The sequence below is a fragment of the Schistocerca americana genome, chromosome X, assembly GCF_021461395.2.
Source record: "Schistocerca americana isolate TAMUIC-IGC-003095 chromosome X, iqSchAmer2.1, whole genome shotgun sequence".
In the NCBI taxonomy this organism is placed as follows: Eukaryota; Metazoa; Arthropoda; class Insecta; order Orthoptera; family Acrididae; genus Schistocerca; species Schistocerca americana.
The window spans coordinates 111,497,166-111,515,819 of NC_060130.1; the positions used below are offsets into that span (position 1 = coordinate 111,497,166).

An 18,654-nucleotide genomic window follows, 5' to 3' on the forward strand; every position below is an offset into this window, starting at 1 on the left:
CGAACTTGAATTACAGAACCACTCATCAGTGATGCAAATGCCGGTGACAGGAAAAAGTGGTGGTGATGCCATAAAACCTGTACTATGGAGAAATGGAAGAATGTTATGTGGTCGGATGAGTCCTTTCTCAAACTGTTTCGAAACTCTGGCCGACTTTACATCGAAAGAGAGAAACATGGCGAGGGGTCGGTGATGATATGAGCACTCACATCGCGTTAGTGGATGGGCCCGATGCTTATTCTGCAAGGTCGCATTACTGTGAAGGATTATGTGACCATTTTGGCAGCTCAGGTCCCTCCCATGGTACAATATTTGTTACCAAATGGTGAGGTTGTGTTCAGTGCCAGCAGGGCCACTGTTCTACACCATACATCAGCAGTCCATGCTTCCCGGTTCTCGCATCACTTCAGATGCAGCCGTTTGTCTTGTATTAACGGCAGCCTACACATGGAAGGGTTATTTCTTATTCCGGCTGCTGCTAATCCCCGACCAATGGTGAAAGATGACACAGAATGTTGCTGTGAATTCATTAGTAATTCTCGGATGGCAGGCGCAGATTTGAATGGATTACGATGTTCCTGGTTCACAGTACAGCGATCCTCCCTTGTGATGGTCAGACGTGGCCGACCGTTACGCTGACAACGAACATCCTTGACCTCACGTTCCCAAACAGACCTACATCGAGGCACTGCCACATCTGAATAACCCGAAAACTAAGATGTTGCACGATTCGATCAGACGGACAAACGGAGACTCAAAAAGAGGCCACTTTCAAATTCTGTTAGGTGCTGACAACGCTGTCTCAGACGAATATGTGGCACCTCCTTGTCCGTCACAGTGATCGCTCAACATGTGACCCTTATGGATATTGTGGAGTATCTAGTAAAGTACTACTCTGCACATGTTAGTCCTGTACTTGGCCATATTTTTAATTTTTCCTTTAGTAATGGTCAGTTTCTTGAGCGATTAAAGTACTCAGCAGTAAAGGCGCTTTATAAAAAAATTAGAAAGGAGTAATGAAGACAATTGTAGACCAATTTCTGAGCCATTAGTGTTTGCTAAGGTTATTGAAAGGACAGTGTATGTAAGAATAATTGATCATTTCATCTCACATAATTGCTGTCAAATGAACAGTTCGGTATTAGAAGTGGTTTAACAACTGAAAACGCTATATTCTCTTTTCTCTGTGAGGTACTGGATGGATTAAACAAAATATTTCGAATGCTAGGCATCTTGTTTGATTTAACTAAGACGTTTGATTGTGTGATCACAAAACATTGCTCCAGAAGTTGGACCATTATGTAATACAGGGAGTAGTTCGCAGTTAGTTCACCTCTTACTTTAAGAACAGACATCCAAAGGTCATTAGCCACAGTATTGAGAATGGCTATGATGTGGGGTCCGAGTGGGTTCATGGTTAAATGAGAGATGCCACAGTGATCAGTGCTAGGCCCACCCCTGCTCCTTATTTATATAAATGATATGCCCTCTACTATTACAGGTGATTCTAAACCTTTCTGTTTGCTGATGACACTAGCTTGGTAGTAAAATATGTTGTGTGCAACGTTGGTACTGTTTTAAAAAATGCAGTTCAAGATAAAATTTCATTACTTGTAGAAAATAAACTAACGTCAGATCACAGTAAGGCCGAGTTTTTACAGTTTCCGACGTTTTAATTTTACAGAATGGGCATATGATTAGTGAAACTGAACAATTAAAAACTCTAGTTGTTCAAATAAATAGTAAATTGTCCTGGAAAGCGCATGTTCAGGATCCTATTTAAAGATTTAATGCTGCCACTTTTGCTATTACAACGCTATCTGAAATAAGTAATAGTTCGACACGAAAAGGACTCTACTTCGCCTATTTTCACTATCATATGACAAATGATATTAAATTTTGGGGTACCTCTTCCTCCGGCCGCTGTGGCCGAGCAGTTCTTGGCGCTTCAATCCGAAACTGCGCTACTGCTACGGTCGCAGGTTCGAATCCTGCCTCGGGCGTGGATGTGTGTGATGTCCTTAGGTTAGTTAGGTGTAAGTAGTTATAAGTCTAGGGGACTGATGACCTCAGATGTTAAGTCCCATAGTGCTTAGAGCCATTTGAACCATTTGGTACCTCTTCCCATTCTCAAAGTGTATTTCTGGCTCAGAAACGGGCGGTTCGGGCAATAAGTGGTGTAAGTTCGCGAACCTCTTCTCGGCCTCTATTCATTGATCTCTCAAAATATATATTATTTACTGTCATTTCTTGTTAACAATACCAGCTTATTTCCAAGAATTAGCAGTTTTCGCTCAGTTAATACTAGGCAGGAATCCAATCTGCATTTGGATCGCACGGCCTTCACTCTTGAGCAGAAAGGCGTGCATTATTCTGCTGTATCCATTTTGAATGAGCTACCACAAGAATTAAAAAATCTTACCAGTAGTCCACGCGCTTTCAAATCTAAACTGAAGAGCTTTCTCATGGTTCACTCCTCCTATTTTCTCGACGAGTTCCATGAAAATTAAACCAATTGCTGTGTTATATTGTTGATTGCGTTTACCTGAACTTATAACGTGGCGTCTTTTTAGGATTCATAAACATTTTATTTTATCTGTTATTACTTTTCTGTTATAATTTCATGTACTGACACGTCCCATGAGTATGGAGATTTGTTCCTAAATTTGGCCCTGTGGTATTAGACCTGTAAAATATAATTATCCCCTGCCAGATCTGGTAACAACACTAAACATGACCATCACTAATACACTCCAGTGGCCTTTCTACCTGGCACAGAGAATTGTAACTCTAATCATTCCCATACCCGCCGATGCGCACTTGTGCGAAGTTATATTGACATCCGACCATGTCTTCTGGGCGTTTCACATATTTGGTTACGCATTGTATGAAGAAGATCGAACAGGCCCAGTCCGAAAGGTCTCATTATAAGAGCCTCTACCGTCTGTGTAATGTTGACCATAAAGTTTTGAGACAGCCAGTATTAGGGGGCTCATGTGCTGTCTGTACGTCTATCGCTTATTGCCTCCATGTGTAAACGAAACGACGTGTTCAAAGTGATAACACTAGGTTTTCGCGATAAGTGTGATAGCCTTTTTGAAATGGGGAAATTTTTGAGTTGATAAAGTACTTCTGCTGTGCAAATGTACGTGACTGGACTAATGTCACATCAGTGAATAATGGCTATGGATATGGCGGAGGTCCTAATGCCATGAACGTCTGAGGTGAACATCGACTAGCACTCTACATGAAGGTCAACCGCATCTGTATAGTTGAACATCTCACGGCCCACATAAGCCAAGGGGTAAACAGACTAGTGTCTACTACAACAGACGAACGAAGAGACTCCGAAGCAGATGGATGGTTTCCGCGCCTATGTTAATATCAGCTGACTGACAGAAAAGCGATTCTACAATTTTTTTAATTTTCAGTATGGATACCGCGCTTGTGAGCCGTATTATATGCTTAATACAGAGGATACAAGTAGGCATGTTAGAAGAAATATGTAAAACGACTGGTCTGCAACCAACGCTAAGAACACAAGGCAGTGTGGGTCCCCTTACTAGCTGGGAAACGTCGACATGACAATTTCTATGACGTAATCACTGTGCGCAACATACCTGATGGATTTCGTTTTGAATCCTTAGTCAACAATCTCATTCACATGCACAGTAAGATTATCCTCTACTTCGCGAAAGATTTATTCAACAGTATAACGCACCTCGCGAAACGGCTAGAGGTTTTCGCAAACATCCGGAAGAACACGAGCAGGAGTTCAAAATAATTACCTGGCCAGTGATCTTAATCCATTTCAACAGCTATGGGACCTCTTCAAGCGAAGTATTGTCCGTGTGACAGTATCGTCACCGACCCTCCAGCAGCTGTGCTAGTTCTACTGACAGTTCGGCCGCAGATGCCCGCGAACAGGTATCAACACCCCACTGAGTGACGTCTAGATCGTGTGATGTGGCTGCTGAAAACGATGATAACTGCTGATACCAGCCCGTGGTCACGATAATATAACTTTCAAGTATTTGAAAAATTCTTTAGTTTATGAAAATTTCGTCGTATTTGTTTTTATTCAACGTTAGCGGTTTTTTTTTTACATCAGGAACTGAAAAACATTTATGTATACAGCAATGTCCTGTATTAACAGCGTCAGAGAGGCATCGAAATTATTTATCAAACCATTTATATACCTGGGAAACTCTGACAGTAAATTCCGTTTCCAGGACGCGCTGGAAAGAGGATACGCAATAACATGTAATGTACATCTAATGTAGCTTTGGCCAGCACACTTTCATTTGTGAGAAAGAAGATCGCTATGTCGTTGTTTCTTGTGCAACAAACATTCAGAATCGCATCCGCAACCCTGCTGGCTAATCCTTTCAGTTCCAGAAGCGATCGCTAAAAGAAGTCTTTCTTAGCGACAAATTTAAAAAATACATTCACTGTGAAATTAGAGCGCTTTGTGGGGAGAATGTTATGAGTGCCAGTACTCTGAGTCATTGGTGCCTGCATGTCTACATTTGGTAAGGAGTGGAGGATAGTTTTTAGTCATCAATGAATGTTTTTTTCTGTACGAAATGGTAACTAGCACCTTCGGTGACCGAAAGATTTGTTGTCGTTGAATGTCCCAATTTCCTTCTGATAACTGTAAGACACTACGGGACGCTATAGTACGCAAATGAAGGTTATTGTTCTCCTGAGCACATTGTTACAGGAGATGAGACATGTGTTCCATATGTGGATGTCGTGAGAAACGTAATGTATTCATGATCTCACATCAGTTCGCTACGCGGAAGGCTGTAAAATGCCACCAGAAATTTTCTTCGGAGGAGGTTACAGCCGCTGTCCTTCGAGACAGAAAGGCGTATAACTGCTTCTTTTTATGGTACGAAGCAAAAAAATTGATGGCTGCCAGTTCCTTCTCTTTCTTATGTTTTATCACGTCGTCTGACGTCTGCTGTTCCATGATTTGGTTTCTTTTGTTTTTAATTTTAACTTTGTGGTCGGATGTCTTTCCCGGCGGCACAGTCGTCAGTTAACGCGAGGGAGGGAAGTTGTGTACGCCATCTGCCTGTGAATAGTGTAAACTCGTTCGTATGTTATCGTATTTTAACTTTTTGTTTATCATATTTTCTAATGTTACAAAAGCAGTTAAAAATAAAAGTTGTGTTAGATTAAGTTAGGACGTATTGTTTGCTGCACTTCAGTGTTTGTTCGCACATCGCCACAAAAATTAGAGCGCTCTTCACATGTTTCAAATTATATTTGTTTGAATATCCTCTGCACAGACCTGATTTAGCTTCGACTGATTCCCCGACACGAAAAATTGGCTATTTCCCCAGCATTTCATGAGATTCAAGTCATCTGCGGCTTCGAGTAGTATGTTTTTTGAACATCATCTGCGGCTTCTCTCCCGCCTATGGCACTGGTCATGCACACAAACATACGACATAACAACACATATACAACATGTAGAGCTACGTCTAGTTATAGTAACAAACAGTGCAATAGGTATGCCCTAGATAAACACTTAAAAGATATAATAAGTGGTACTAGTTCTTAAACAGTCGAAACAAATACACACAGTGTCACTCATGATGTACTTCATTAAGTAATGTAAGAAGACGTAATTTTGTACGCTACTTCAGGGGCGACAAGCTCGATGTTTCTGCCGAGGCTGTCCCACCTGGAATAGCAACGCGAAACATAATTTATACGTTATATTTTGTTTTAACAGTTGAAAAATTACAGAGCATCCCTTACCTATCATTCTATTATTTTTTTCTAAATTATTAAAATTTATTATTTTAACACTCTGTTTTCCCACAACTAATTTAATTTTCTTTGTAACTGATTTTTACTACCCTTGTTTCATTGCTCAAAAGAAGTTTTGCCAGTAATGTGGAACAATGTACCATTACATGTAAAATTTTATTATGTGCGACCTGATGTTTAAAATATCAGGCAGGAGATCTTTCAATACCCAATAAATGTAATGAGTCGTGATCTCTGTTCTTACAAGAGTTAAGAACAGTATCCATATAACAAAATTACGTACCCCTTTGCTTACTATCATTTCCCGATAACCTTGTTCCCATGTCTTGAACCGTTCAGGAAAGGAAGGGGTGATTCACCCTATATGATCTTGTCGATCGGTGCGATATAGTGTTACACTGGAAATTTCATTGAAACATGACTTAAAGTTTTAAGTTGATTATGTTTACTGTAAAGTTACGCGTTCTGGCCCTAGACAGCCTCCGCGTCATCGGAGGCGGTGTGGAGGGGAATGTGGTCAGGACACCGCTCTACAGGTGTTTGTCAGGTTTCTTGACCTGTGAACCGCTTTTGATGGGTCGAGAACTCCTCAGTTGGTCTCACGAGGCTGAGTGCACCGCCTACCATTCCTGCCACCAAGAAAAAATCCCTGGCACTACCGGGAATCGAACCCAGGTCCTTCACATGGCAGGCCGAGATGACCACTTATCTACGGAGGCGGCCACATTTATAGTTGAAATTCGGTATAAGTGTTAGTATTATGTGGGAATGCAAGACTTCGCGGCGAATTTCATTGATGAAATCTTCTCAGGTTATCAGCCGAGTCTCGGCGTCGTGTTATCGCAACGTTTCGACGAGCTTCCTACTCGTCATCTTCAAGTGTAGAGTCGGGTTCCCGTTCGGTTGGTTCTTTTATAGCCACCGGTCCGCAGACTGATCTGCCTAGGGCCCAGCTGAAGGCACTAGCTTTTTCGTAATCAGTATGTCGATGAAAACCTCGTAACTCCAGCTATCTGTGAAACCTCATTATTCCAGTACCCACTAACTCCATTATCGACGAGAGATTTGAAAGTGCATGGATTTCTCTGATCTGTCAAAAACTAGACTTCTACTAATGGTTCAAATGGCTCTGAGCACTAAGCGACTTAACTTATGAGGTCATCAGTCGCCTAGAACTTAGAACTAATTAAACCTAACTAACCTAAGAACATCACACACATCCATGCCCGAGGCAGGATGCGATCCTGCGACGGTAGCGGTCGCTCGGCTCCAGACTGTAGCGCCTAGACTTATACTGTTTAGTTACACATGTAGCAACATTATCCGTATCACTTTGTACATTTTTTTAAAAACCGGTTTTGCTTCTCCTGTAAAATTTAACAAAATGGAGTTACGAGGTTTTCATTGCCTACCATCGATACGATACTTTACTCGTGGCTCGCTACTTTTGCTTACGGTGTTAGGGTGACGTTTAGGATCAACGTTTCCGTACGAGAATATTTTGTTTGCAGACATGTTCGAGAGATACGGAGACATAGTGCGGGAGGAGGCTGTGTGGAAGCACCCCGTGGTGAGCCTGAGGAGCGGCGCGGACATCGAGAAGGTGCTGCGCTCGCAGAGCCGCGCGCCGCTGCGCCCGCCCACGGAGATCGTCAGCACGTACCGCCGCTCCAGGCCCGACCGCTACGCTTCTGTGGGAATCGTCAACGAGTGAGTACATCCACTCCTAACGCTGCTGATATCCAAAGCGGGTAGCGACTGTGTCCGCCCGGTACTTGCCATTTGAGTTTGAATAGAACTGGAGTCTGGTGCGGCTCCTGAAGCTGTTCCGCATCCCGAATCTTAGTCGTCCTCAATCTCATTCCTTCTTAAGTGAATTTTCACGCACGGTTTTTATAACTTCCACGCAACTTAAAGCCCGTGGTCTTCCTTTTCGTCTTCCTAGGGCGTGCATAAAGTCATGTTTGTAAAAATTTATTTCTAAGGAAGTAAGTATACTAGATACAGCTAGCTTAACACACGATGTTTTTGTGGTTACAGTTCTAATAACGGCCACGGGTAAATTTGCAACAAGGGGATGGAGCGCCCGGGGGGGGGGGGGGGGGTATTTGCTCACCAGTTCTCGGATGAACCCTTTCTGGACAGATAGATCAGCAGAGACGGTCGAACACCGTGGCCACAACGTTCTCCAGGTATAATCCCTCTTGACTTTTTTTGTGGCCTTCAGTTCACCAGATCGCGATATGCAGATTCTTTCGGCACGAATACAATATGCTGCTAAGGCGGTCAGGAAGAGATTTTGGCAAAGATGTGGAAAGTACTTGGGTATCACCTAAACATTCCACGACCAACAAACGGAACAGATGTGGGAGTGTATCCATAAATAACTGTGTGAGGTTAAATACCCTTTCAAACAACCCGCATGGCTGCATCTAGGATAGTAATTGGAAATTTTTGATAAGTTCTTATGGGACCAAACTACTGAGGTCATCGGTCCCTAAGCTTACACAATATTTAATCTAACTTAAACTAATTTACGTTAAGAACGACACTCACAGCCATGGCCGAGGGAGGACTTGAAACTCCGACGGGGGAATCCGCGCGGACCGTGCCAAGACGTCCTAGATCGCTCAGCTACCTAGCGCGGGTCTACGATACTTCCTTAGCAATATATTGTTATAATTACGGGAAAACCCTGTGCTCATCCTGTATTACGGTGCCTTTTACAATAATCTGCTGTGCTCTATTCCTAAAATATATCCTAACTAACGTGCCGTAACTATACCGACAGCTTAAAACTGTGTGCCGGACCAGGAGAATTGCTCTTACCATTGAGCTATCCAGGCACATCTCATGAACCACCTTGCACTGTCTCTCTCCTTCTTCCCAAAATTCACCAACGCTCACCTACACACAGGAATTCCGCGAAGAAAAAGGATATCGTGAGAACATATTCAGGAGAGACGTACTGGCAGAAGTTAAGCTGTCGTGCTCGGATAGCTCAATGGTATGAGCATTGTCCACGAAAGACTAGGTTGCGGGTTCCGTGACAGTTTTTGTCTACAGAAGTTTGAAAACACTAAATACTTCGCTATAGAGCTAAAATATTCATTCTAGATACCCTCACACTTCGTTGCAGGTTCAAATATCCATCCGGGACATCATAACTGCCTCTTCTTGCTCTTTCCGCGACGCTACACCTATGTCTTTAAGTTAATGAATCATCTAAAGCCACGAAAACACGTGGCATCCGAGCAGCAATATGTCGACTAAAAAGTGGCGCGGCAACATATAACACGTGCTCTATATGGTATTCCAGTACTAGACCCCTTAGCGTGCGTGCAATAATCGACGTGGACAGAGGTGCTCACTGCTTCGCGAGGCAAATTTGTCGACCGTGAGCGGACCAATAAAATCCTGTACATAGGTAATTTTGGTCTGGAAGGAGATAATCTTCAATCCCATGGTAGTTGTGGTGGATGAGTACATGCAACATTAGGACATAATGGGTCTACAGGTTCTGGCTCGCCTCAGCGAATTACTTCCGACTGAAATTGCGTGGGACACTCTATGAATGCGATTCTCAACCTTCCTAAGACTATTATCCCAGAGTGTAGTCAGATATTAGCTGGTCTCCCGCCCCTCCCAGTACCTCCACCATCACCAATATAGCGCATTATTAAACTTTGGAATGAAAACAAAAAATTTCTTTGAACACTTTATTTTTAAAATGATGAAAGACAAACGATATTTAGTTTTTGTAGGTGTTTTATTAAACCATGAACTAATGAGGCAGTGAGAAAATTGGTATTGTTTATTTCTAACATTCTTTTTCTTTATAGAAGGATGAACTAATTTTCAGTGCATGGCGAGTGCTACCTGCAACTCCTCTCAGAAAAGAAAGCCTACTATCCCTTTTGAAGGCAGACACTTGTTATAAAACAACGTATCGATAAATCGGAGGAAAAATACCGACGTACCTGACTATAAAAGTATCGACGGCACATTACAAATATACTGCCGGTTTTAAAGCTGTATATTTAAGTAAGCTAGCAGACTGTCTATCCTCATTAGAGCAAGAATTGAAAGGAAAATGATGTACGTTCACGCTTGGCGATAACTACTTTGCTATCAGTGTTAACTGCGTGTAAGTGGCACAGTAAAAGGTGTCTGATGGATCCATCGCTCGATTTGGTCACGTATCGGATTTGTCCGGAACATTTCATGTCGACTTCCCTGGTCTTCTTTTTTTTTTTCATTTCTGCAAACGCCAGCGACCTATCAGTTTTAGTGTCAAAATCGCTTGGTGAAGCTAAACGTTGCAGTTTCTGTTGGTAGCGTCGAGAGCCGATTACGTCAGCATTTCCCCTCACACGCTTCCGCCATCGCAAAGACCAATCTTGTCATTTAGATTTTTGTTCATCATCTTCAGCAACTGTTTTCTAAGAATCTCGACGTGAAGAAATAACACATTAGTTGCGTTAAAATTGTTTTTTAACGCAACTGGTGTGCTGTTTCTTCACATCGGAAATCTAGTTGTTCCATTCACACTGCCACCCCCCAGTGCAGTTGGAGTTCTCCTTTTGTGCCACATATACTTGCTTCGCACAGTCAAAGAGAAAGATTGGACGTGATAAAAGCTCAAAAAGTAGTTAGACTCCTTCACACAGTGAAAATAAAATTATATCCTACTACAATTTCAAAAGAACAACTTCAAATATCTTCCGAAGACTGTGAAAAAATATAATAACAATAAAGTCGATATGACCGTTTTGATATCGACATATCAGCGAATGATGTGACGCCGAATATATCGATTTATTTGGAGAAATATTGATATTTAGACTATCGGTATCATATCAGCAGCCCTACAGTGAGGTTCTTTTCAAACTTTTTTATGTTCTGATAATGCTGTCTCACACGGGTACGCGGCAACTCGTGTCCTTCACAGTGACCACTCAATATCTGACGTTATTCATGCACATTAAATACCGTAGCAGACCTGGTAACAACACTAAACACGAACAACATAATGCACTCTGTTGGCCGTTCTGTCACAGATAAATGCAACTCTAGAGTGCAGGCTTTCACGGCCGGTGTTGTGAAATTACTGATATTTGTTTAATTGGCATTAGGCTTTGATCCAAGGCATAATTCTCTGCCTATCGTTTCCTCTTCCAATTCTGGATGCACAGAGACTTTAACGACGCAGGAATTTGTTATAGACTCAAGCAAGCTCTGACAGAAAGATAAATGGGACACTACATTTTGAAAGGTCTACCGGAATGGTCGTCAAACTGAGTATTGGTGCTTCCCACGATTCTCAGCCCTGTTTTATAGTAACATTCATCTAGCAACTAACATCCCAATACAGAAACGTCAAGTAACGTTCAGAGCTTTTTAAGAGTGTAGTTTTCCTATTCAGTAAGAAAAATAAATATTTACAGAGACAGTAATATTTTAGCACGTACTTAATTTTAATCGACGTTGTTGAACTTGGCCATGAGCTAAGTAAAGCTGACCGCTTACCACAGTGTAGGGGGTTAAGTAGCGTGGCCACCGCTGGGTTAGAGCATGTGACAGGGGGAATGTTTTATTGTTGTCTTCACGCTCTGACAACTCATGCGTGTGCGTACCTCGTACCGATCAGCTGCTATGCTATTAATTTCAAATGGAAGTAACATGGAGTCGTGAGTGCACATCAGAGAGACGGCCATCTTCAAATGCAGCACATATTTGTACCGAGGAATATGAAACGAAAATAAGGCTGTTTATAACACAGTGCAATCAGCAGAATAAAAATGACATTCAAAATATTTAATAAACATTTGTGAACGTGTCTAATACTTCATAATGCATTTAAATATGCATATAGTTACTGTTATTAATTAATCATCAGCTCACATACACAACACAAAAACACTTCGTCAGGCAATTACAGTGTCGCAGATTTGGGTTCGCTTAGGGTGCCAGGAATTTGAAGCGCAAAACAGTCGACACGAAGTGTTCCGAATGGAGCCAGCGGTCAACTTGTCGCGCCCTTACAGTAGCTAGTCTGTTAGGGGTTCATAACATACCATTTCATTAAGGTTACCTATTAGTAATAAGATCAGTACATATGCGGCCCTAAGTGCCGCTCCACAATGTCAGTATTGTCTCTTTAGCAAAAACGTTTGACGACTACTGATCTAGAGCTTCTAATGAAAAAGAACCAGCAAAAGGGGAATATATAAAATCCCTTGCCCTTGCAGCCAATTGTACTTTCTTCTTCTCTTTTTTTTTTTTTTTTTTTTTTTTTTTTTTTTTTTTTTTTTTTTTTTTTTTATGCGGCCCGCCACGAATTCCTTTCCTGTGCTAACCTCTTCATCTCAGAGAGTAGCACTTGCAACCTACGTCCTCAATTATTTGCTTGACGTATTCCAATCTCTGTCTTCCTCTACAGTTTTTGCCCTCTACAGCTCCCTCTAGTACCATAGAAGTCATTCCCTCATGTCTTAGCAGATGTCCTATCATCATGTCCCTTCTCCTTATAAGTGTTTTCCACATATTCCTTTCCTCTCCGATTCTGCGTAGAACCTCCTCAGTCCTTACCTTATCAGTACACCTAATTTTCAACATTCGTCTATAGCACCACATTTCAAATGCTTCGATTCTCTTCTGTCCCGGTTTTCCCACAGTCCATGTTTCACTACCATACAATGCTGTACTCCAGACGTAAATCCTCAGAAATTTCTTCCTCAAATTAAGGCCGGTATTTGATATTAGTAGACTTCTCTTGGCCAGAAATGCCTTTTTTGCCATAGCGAGTCTGCTTTTGATGTCCTCCTTGCTCCGTCCGTCATTGGTTATTTTACTGCCTAGGTAGCAGAATTCCTTAACTTCATTGACTTCGTGACCATCAATCCTGATGTTAAGTTTCTCGCTGTTCTCATTTCTACTACTTCTCATTACCTTCGTCTTTCTCCGATTTACTCTCAAACCATACTGTGTACTCATTAGACTGTTCATCCCGTTCAGCAGATCATTTAATTCTTCTTCACTTTCACTCAGGATAGCAATGTCATCAGCGAATCGTATCATTGATATCCTTTCACCTTGTATTTTAATTCCACTCCTGAACCTTTCTTTTATTTCCATCATTGCTTCCTTGATGTACAGATTGAAGAGTAGGGGCGAAAGGCTACAGCCTTGTCTTACACCCTTCTTAATACGAGCACTTCTTTCTTGATCGTCCACTCTAATTATTCCCTCTTGGTTGGTGTACATATTGTATATGACCCGTCTCTCCCTATAGCTTACCCTACTTTTTTTCAGAATCTCGAACAGCTTGCACTATTTTATATTGTCGAACGCTTTTTCCAGGTCGACAAATCCTATGAAAGTGTCTTGATTTTTCTTTAGCCTTGCTTCCATTATTAGCCGTAACGTCAGAATTGCCTCTCTCGTCCCTTTACGTTTCCTAGGGCCAAACTGATCGTCACCTAGCGCATTCTCAATTTTCTTTTCCATTCTTCTGTATATTATTCTTGTAATCAGCTTTGATGCATGAGCTGTTAAGCTGATTGTGCGATAATTCTCGCACTTGTCAGCTCTTGCCGTCTTCGGAATTGTGTGGATGATGCTTTTCCGAAAGTCAGATGGTATATCGCCAGACTCATATATTCTACACACCCACGTGAATAGTCGTTTTGTTGCCACTTCCCCCAGTGATTTTAGAAATTCTGCTGGAATGTTATGTATCCCTTCTGCCTTATTTGACCGTAAGTCCTCCAAAGCTCTTTTAAATTCCGATTCTAATACTGGATCCCCTATCTCTTCTAAATCTACTCCTGTTTCTTCTTCTATTACATCAGACAAATCTTCGCCCTCATAGAGGCTTTCAATGTATTCTTTCCACCTATCTGCTCTCTCCTCTGCATTTAACAGTGGAATTCCCGTTGCACTCTTAATGTTACCACCGTTGCTTTTAATGTCACCAAAGGTTGTTTTGACTTTCCTGTATGCTGAGTCTGTCCTTCCGACAATCATATCTTTTTCGATGTCTTCACATTTTTCCTGCAGCCATTTCGTCTTAGCTTCCCTGCACTTCCTATTTATTTCATTCCTCCGCGACTTGTATTTCTGTATTCCTGATTTTCCCGGAACATGTTTGTACTTCCTCCTTTCATCAATTAAATGAAGTATTTCTTCTGTTACCCATGGTTTCTTCGCAGCTACCTTCTTTGTACCTATATTTTCCTTCCCAACTTCTGTGATGACCCTTTTTAGAGATGTCCATTCCTCTTCAACTGTACTGCCTACTGCGCTATTCCTTATTGCTGTATCTATAGCGTTAGAGAACTTCAAACGTATCTCGTCATTCCTTAGTGCTTCCGTATCCCACTTCTTTGCGTATTGATTCTTCCTGACTAATGTCTTGAACTTCAGCCTACTCTTCATCACTACTATATTGTGATCTGAGTCTATATCTGCTCCTAGGTACGCCTTACAATCCAGTATCTGATTTCGGAATCTCTGTCTGACCATGATGTAATCTAATTGAAATCTTCCCGTATCTCCCGGCCTTTTCCATGTATACCTCCTCCTCTTGTGATTCTTGAACAGGGTATTCGCTACTACTAGCAGAAACTTGTTACAGAACTCAATTAGTCTTTCTCCTCTTTCATTCCTTGTCCCAAGCCCATATTCTCCTGTAACCTTTTCTTCTACTCCTTCCCCTACAACTGCATTCCAGTCGCCCATGACTATTAGATTTTCGTCCCCCTTTACATACTGCATTTCCTTTTCAATATCCTCATACACTTTCTCTATCTGTTCATCTTCAGCTTGCGACGTCGGCATGTATACCTGAACTATCGTTGTCGGTGTTGGTCTGCTGCCAATTCTGATTAGAACAACCCGGTCGCTGAACTGTTCACAGTAACACACCCTCTGCCCTACCTTCCTATTCGTAACGAATCCTACACCTGTTATACCATTTTCTGCTGCTGTTGATATTACCCGATACTCATCTGACCAGAAATCCTTGTCTTCCTTCCACTTCACTTCATTGACCCCTACTATATCTAGATTGAGCCTTTGCATTTCCCGTTTCAGATTTTCTAGTACCCATACCACGTTCAAGCTTCTGACATTCCACGCCTCGACTCGTAGAACGTTATCCTTTCGTTGATTATTCAATCTTTTTCTCATGGTAACCTCCCCCTTGGCAGTCCCCTCCCGGAGATCCGAATGGGGGACTATTCCGGAATCTTTTGCCAATGGAGAGATCATCATGACACTTCTTTAAATACAGGCCACATGTCATGTGGATACACGTTACGTGTCTTTAATGCAGTGGTTTCCATTGCCTTCTGCATCCTCATGTCGTTGATCATAGCTGATTCTTCCGCCTTTAGGGGCAATTTCCCACCCCTAGGACGAGAGTGTGCTCTTAACCTCTATCCGCTCCTCCGCCCTCTTTGACAAGGCCGTTGGCAGAATGAGGCTGACTTCTTATGCCGGAAGTCTTCGGCCGCCAATGCTGATTGTTTATCAAAATTTAGGCAGTGGCGGGGATCGAACCCGGGACCGAAGACGTTTTGATCTACAAAAAGAAGCATAAACACCAGCCTCAAGGAACACAAGAGCAATTCTCGCTTGGGCAAGTCGGATGAATCAGCAGCAGCAGATCACGCGCTCTGATCGGGAAACTACCAAATTCGTTTCTCTGACATTGTGGTTTTAGCAAGACCTAGTAATTACTACGCCAGGATGTACAGAGAGGCTATAGAAATTGAAAAGAGCGAAAAAAATTTCAAAAGAAAAGAAATAGGACTGAAATTAACCAAATTGTGAGTCTTAGTGCCAAATAAAACAAGCACTACCAACTCTCCCTCTCTACAAGCTCCATAGCATACGTCGGCGCGACTCAGCGGTTTTAGGCAGCCGTCCGATGACGTCACGAAACGACCGTTGCGTGGATACATATAAACAGTCCCGCTTGCTGCGCCTATCTGAATCTGCAACAGCTTTCTGAGTCTTTAAAACCCAGCAGTGGAAGGCGAAAAGTTAGGCAGAGAATTATTCCTTGGACCACGGCCTTACACCCACAATTCAAATATTAGCAAAACTGCAACTCTGATTATTTACATACAAGCAGATGGTGTGTACGTTCATGAAGTTACGTTAACATCCGACCACGTCTTCTGGATGTTTCACTTTTTTGTCGGGCGATGTATATGCTGTATATACGTATCACCGTAACAAATAAATAAAACCTAAAAATAGCATTAGACTGAGTTTCTGGAAGAATTTAACTGCAGATTATTTGAGTGCGAAAGAAAAAAAAAGACAGGAGATAGGATAGAATGTGTAAGATCAACAGGCTAGAAAACGTAAGGTCAAGGTGTGATTTAAGGACACTAGGGCAAATCTGTATCAAGATGACGGAATTGGTATTTGAACCCTCTTGGATAGGAGTACAATGTCTTATCCACTGTGCGACCTCGCTCAGCCCGCAGACCTGTCGCCAACAGCAGTGACGCAAATCTTTTTTCTCTCAAGATAGGTTTGTTATTTAACATGCTAAGACACTAGCGAACATTCTGACGAAAATTAATATCTGTCTGCCCCTCATTCTTGTCCATGACAAATGCTCTATTTATCACTACTGAGATTCTAATTGTCGACCGCTAGGTCAAGCGTGACCGCTTCCGCCTGTATGTATGTGTCTCAATACTGGCGTTGGCTGTAATACCCGAACCTAGTTATTGTTTTCTATTCTCATGTTCTGTCTAGATGCTGCTTACAGACTTGTACAAATATTCAATTATCTATTCATAGCTTTTGAAAAATAATGTTACAGGACATACAAAAGAACATTTTATTGTTAATTTAGATACATGGTCACTACTATGGCTTGAATTAGGAATATCTCAAATGTGTATCAACTGAGTTTTACCATTTTTTATTGTGTTACCAGTAGGATTTAATAGCACGCTACCTCTGTGTGTCCTGTGTTCCATTTTCATCTTGTTTACCCGTTAAGGTATACCACATATGTAAAATTTGTTTTATGCTGGAATCTGTCCTTTGTCAAGCTTGTTACTTCGTATCAGGGCACAACTTAAACTAATGTATACTCTGCATTGTCAAAACAAACTGTAGAATCATATTTCCAGTATTGATATGGCTGTATGGACAAGTACCGAAAGTCTATAAATTACAAGCGTAACCGCATTGACATAAATTAGTATCCGTAGCGGCTTGCTTTTTAATAGAGTTAAATACATCGACTGCCTACTAGCAACCGCGTACTGTCTTAGTACCCTCTCAAAGGCAGTTCCAAGATATGTGATTGAATGTATGGTGACTCTGATCAATGCGTACGTACAGCTGCTCTGGTCAGTTTTCACGCACTCCGTAGGCAGTTCTCCACCTCGTCGGTTAGTACAGGCCGAAGTTTCCCTACTCTGCTCAGATATACCTAGAACAAAATTAATATTTTAATGAAGTTTCAAAATAGGGAAGTTCTTTATGGTGAAACAGTAAGGTGAGTTAGAGCTTAGCATACTGCCAAATTTCAGATTTTTGAAGATCATGTAGAATGACAGATGAAGTAGTGATATAGCTGAAATAAACACCTCGGCTGCATTTTCAGAGTGGCGCGATTGTCATAGGAAATATAAATTTGGACTATTAGATGTAGATTTGAACCACTAAATCCCACATTCGTTCAGTGTCTTCCTGGGTGAATTAACAAAAGAGTAATGTAACTCTATCTGAAGTAATAGATTTGAGGTGACCCTAGCGTTGATTAACAAAAATACAGTCTTGCAGACAGGTCTGTTGATGGACAGAAAATTGGGAATAGCATGAAGAAATAGAGCAGAGAAAAATAGTACGAATTCATTTATTGATCTAGGCTGTAAATGACGTAAATCTCTCAGAACTATTCAAATGTTGTGCTTCACTAATGAACGTAACACTAGTGTTCACATATGCTAAATCTAAAAATGCCACTTGTCTTCACTTTATGAGAAACAACACAGAGGTCTGAAATTCACGCAAAACATTGGTGAATGGCCGGCTGATACGGAACTGTACGGGGCAATCTTACCACCGTATACTGGTTATGACAATTTCTTCCACCAGCAGGCTCCGAAAGTCCTACGTGTACGTCGAGTGAAACCAAGTGTTAGCTACCTCGAACACGGAGAGAATGGCATCAGTAACAGCACTTTTAAATGTAGCTACTGTATTGGCTTAGTTAGCTATAAATCACTGAAATATTGGGCAGTTTCTTTGTATTCCATTATACACAGTTAATGGAACATAAGAATAACTGTTTAACATCCTTACTAACAATATATCTGTCAAAGGTAGTTATCATTACGTATTGGAGAAACAACAATTGCCTCAAAGAACTGTACTATACCTGTCCCTCGAATTGTTTACTTGCAGTAGGGAATGTCTCAGAGCGAATAAGTAGACTGACGAGAGTAACTCAAACCTAGGCAGTATCCTGAATATTCTGAACATTTTTTTTAAATACTGTTATGAGGATTCTGGAGTCTACCCATGATAGTTTTGTTTATCGTAGCAATGTCAGAAGCGCTGCAGGGTAACAGAAATAACTCGCACCTTCAATAATTTTATTGAAAGAATCGAGTGCTGTTAGTTGTTAGTTAGTGTTTGTTTCAATATACAACGTCCCTTGACATTTCGAGAAATTTAAATCTTATTATGTACTTAAGTGATCACACTCATACGAAAAATAGTTTGTAACTTCCGTCGTTTATCCATATATTCTGATTAACCAGACACTGCGAGTGCATTAGTCAACCAGCTACGCATAATTGTCTGGTGGGTAGACGACGACACAGGGGA

The 18,654-nt window shown here is 41.5% G+C and overlaps 1 protein-coding gene across 1 annotated transcript in view; it reads left to right on the forward strand.

The window, feature by feature from the left end:
- Positions 1–18,654, forward strand: part of LOC124555806 (ecdysone 20-monooxygenase) — a 173,972-nt gene that overhangs the window by 106,853 nt on the left and 48,465 nt on the right. The window contains exon 4 of the mRNA XM_047129867.1: positions 7,296–7,494. Coding sequence (XP_046985823.1) covers positions 7,296–7,494 — 199 coding nt within the window. The remainder of the gene's footprint in view (positions 1–7,295; positions 7,495–18,654) is intronic.